The 2,552-nt window shown below is 45.1% G+C and overlaps 1 protein-coding gene across 1 annotated transcript; it reads right to left on the minus strand.

The window, feature by feature from the left end:
• Positions 1–1,241: 1,241 nt before the first annotated feature.
• LOC138895583 (uncharacterized) lies at positions 1,242–2,063 on the minus strand. The gene has a single exon (XM_070180290.1). The coding sequence runs from the start codon at positions 2,061–2,063 to the stop codon at positions 1,242–1,244; it is 822 nt and encodes a 273-aa protein (XP_070036391.1).
• Positions 2,064–2,552: the final 489 nt, after the last annotated feature.

Below are 2,552 nucleotides of genomic sequence, written 5' to 3' on the forward strand. Positions count from 1 at the left end.
ATGTGCGATAATACTACTATTAAGAACACTCTAGACTACCTACTCTACTACCCTAATCCTCGACCTCCATACCTTCCTATCAAGGGTCATGTCCTCGGTCAGCTGAAGTTGCGCCATGTCTTGCCTAATCACCTCTCCTCACCTCTTCTTAGGCCTACCTCTACCTCTTCGTTGTCCCTCCAATGTAAACCTGTCACACCTCCTCACCGGGGTGTCTGTGCTCCTCCTCCTTACATGACCAAACCACTTAAGTCGCGCTTCCCGCATCTTGTCCTCAATAGGGGCCACACCCACTTTGTCGCGACTAACCTCATTTCTAATCCTGTATATCCTGGTTTGCCCGCACATCCATCTCAACATCCTCATCTCTGCTACTTTCATCTTCTGGACATGAGCGATCTTGACTGGATAACTCTCAACCCCATACAACATCGTTGGTCTGATCACCACTCTGTAGAACTTACCCTTAAGTTTCGGTGGCACCTTCTTGTCACACAAAACACCTGAAGCGAGTCTCCATTTCATCCATCCCTCCCCAATACGATGTATGAAATCTTCACCAATCTCCCCATCCCCCTAAATAATAGACCCAAGGTACTTAAAACTCTCTCTCCTAAGGATGACCTGCGAGTCCAACCTCACCTCCCCTTCCCCTCCTTGAGTCTCGCCACTGAACTTACACTCCAAGTATTCTGTCTTAGTCCTACTCAACTTGAAACCTTTAGATTGCAGGATCTGCCTCCATACCTCTAACTGCATGTTCACACCATCTCGTGTCTCGTCGATCAATACAATATCATCTACAAATAGCATGCACCACAGCACCTCCGCTTGGATGTGGCACGTTAGCACGTACATCACCAGAACAAATAAAAAAGGGCTGAGTGCCGACCCCTGATGCAACCCTATCATAACCGGAAAATGGTCTGAGTCACCACCCATCATCCTCACTCGGTTCTTTACTCCATCATACATGTCCTTAATCAACCTAACGTAGGCAACAGGTACACCTCTAGCCTCCAAACATTGCCACAAAACCTCCCTTGGAACTTTATCATATGCCTTTTCTAAATCGATGAACACTATATGCAAATCCTTCTTTCTCTCCCTATATTGCTCCATCAATCTCCTAACAAGGTGGATGGCTTTTGTAGTCGAATGCCCCGGCATAAACCCAAATCGGTTCTCAGAAATAGACATACTCATTCTCGCCCTTAGCTCTACCACTATCTCCCAAACTTTCATAGTATGGCTAAGCAGCTTGATACCCCGATAGTTATTACAATTTTGGATATCACCCTTGTTCTTGTATACAGGAACCATCGTGCTCCACCTCTACTCTTCAGGCATCTTCTTCGTTCTAAAATGACATTAAATAATTTAGTGAGCCACTCCAAGCCTGCATTGCTCGTGCTCCTCCAAAACTCCACTGGGATTTCATCCGGCCCGATCGCTTTGCCTCTGCTCATCTTACGCTTAGCCCCCTCGACTTCATCAACTCTAATCCGCCTACAATACCCAAAGTCACAACGACTCCCGGAGTGTCCCAAATTACCCAGTACAATGCTCTTGTCCCTCTCCTCTTTCAAGAGACTATGGAAGTAGGTCTGCCATCTCCGACGAATAAGCCTCTCATCCAACAAAACTCTACCTTCTTCGTCCTTGATGCACTTCACTTGGTCCAAGTCATGCGCCTTCCTTTCTCGCGCCTTGGCTAACCTAAACAACCTCTTATCCCCACCTCGGACCTCGAGTTCCTCATACAAATGACTAAAGGCTGTAGTCTTGGCCGCCGTAACTGCTAGCTTTGCCTCTTTCTTAGCCAACTTATAATGCTCCCTATTCGCCCTCTTCTCCTCCTCGTCTACACTTTCCACTAGCTTCAGATACGCCGCTTTCTTGGTTTCCACTTTTCCTTGCACCTCTCCATTCCACATCAAGTCTCCCTTGTGACTACTAGAGTAACCCTTTGAGACCCCTAATACCTCTCTCGTGGCTTCCCTGATGCACTGTGTAGTCATGGTCCACATAGCGCTTGCATCCCCACTACTCCTCCAAGCCATCATAGTCACCAGCTTGACCCCCAACTCCTGCACTAAAGCAACTCAGTTAAAGAATTTAAAAGAAGACTACTCAGCAATAACCGATATTTCCAAATTTAGCCCGTGTACGCACTCGTCACCTCGCGTACATGGCGCTCACATATCACAAAATGTTACAACAGTATCAAATCCTAAGGGGATTTTCTCTCACACAGGGTTAGATAAGCCACTTACCTCGAATCATGCTCAATTATTCAATTAGAATGCTTTTCTCTCAATTTTCCGACTCCGATCGGCTCGAATCTAGTCATTATTAATTTGATTCAGTCAATACAAATTATAGGAATAAATTCCATATAAAAATACAATTTTTCCAACAAAAATCCAAAATTTAACTCAAAAAATGTCTTGGAACTCGACAAAAGTTACAAAATATGAACGCCCATTTAACTACGAGTCCAACCATACCAAAATTATCCAAATCCGATATCAAAATCCGGATCAAAACAC

The sequence above is a fragment of the Nicotiana tomentosiformis genome, chromosome 7 (assembly GCF_000390325.3).
Source record: "Nicotiana tomentosiformis chromosome 7, ASM39032v3, whole genome shotgun sequence".
In the NCBI taxonomy this organism is placed as follows: Eukaryota; Viridiplantae; Streptophyta; class Magnoliopsida; order Solanales; family Solanaceae; genus Nicotiana; species Nicotiana tomentosiformis.

Bases quoted from the DNA above. Each gene is read 5' to 3' on its own strand.
- LOC138895583 (XM_070180290.1), bottom strand. From the start codon at position 2,063: ATGGCTTGGAGGAGTAGTGGGGATGCAAGCGCTATGTGGACCATGACT.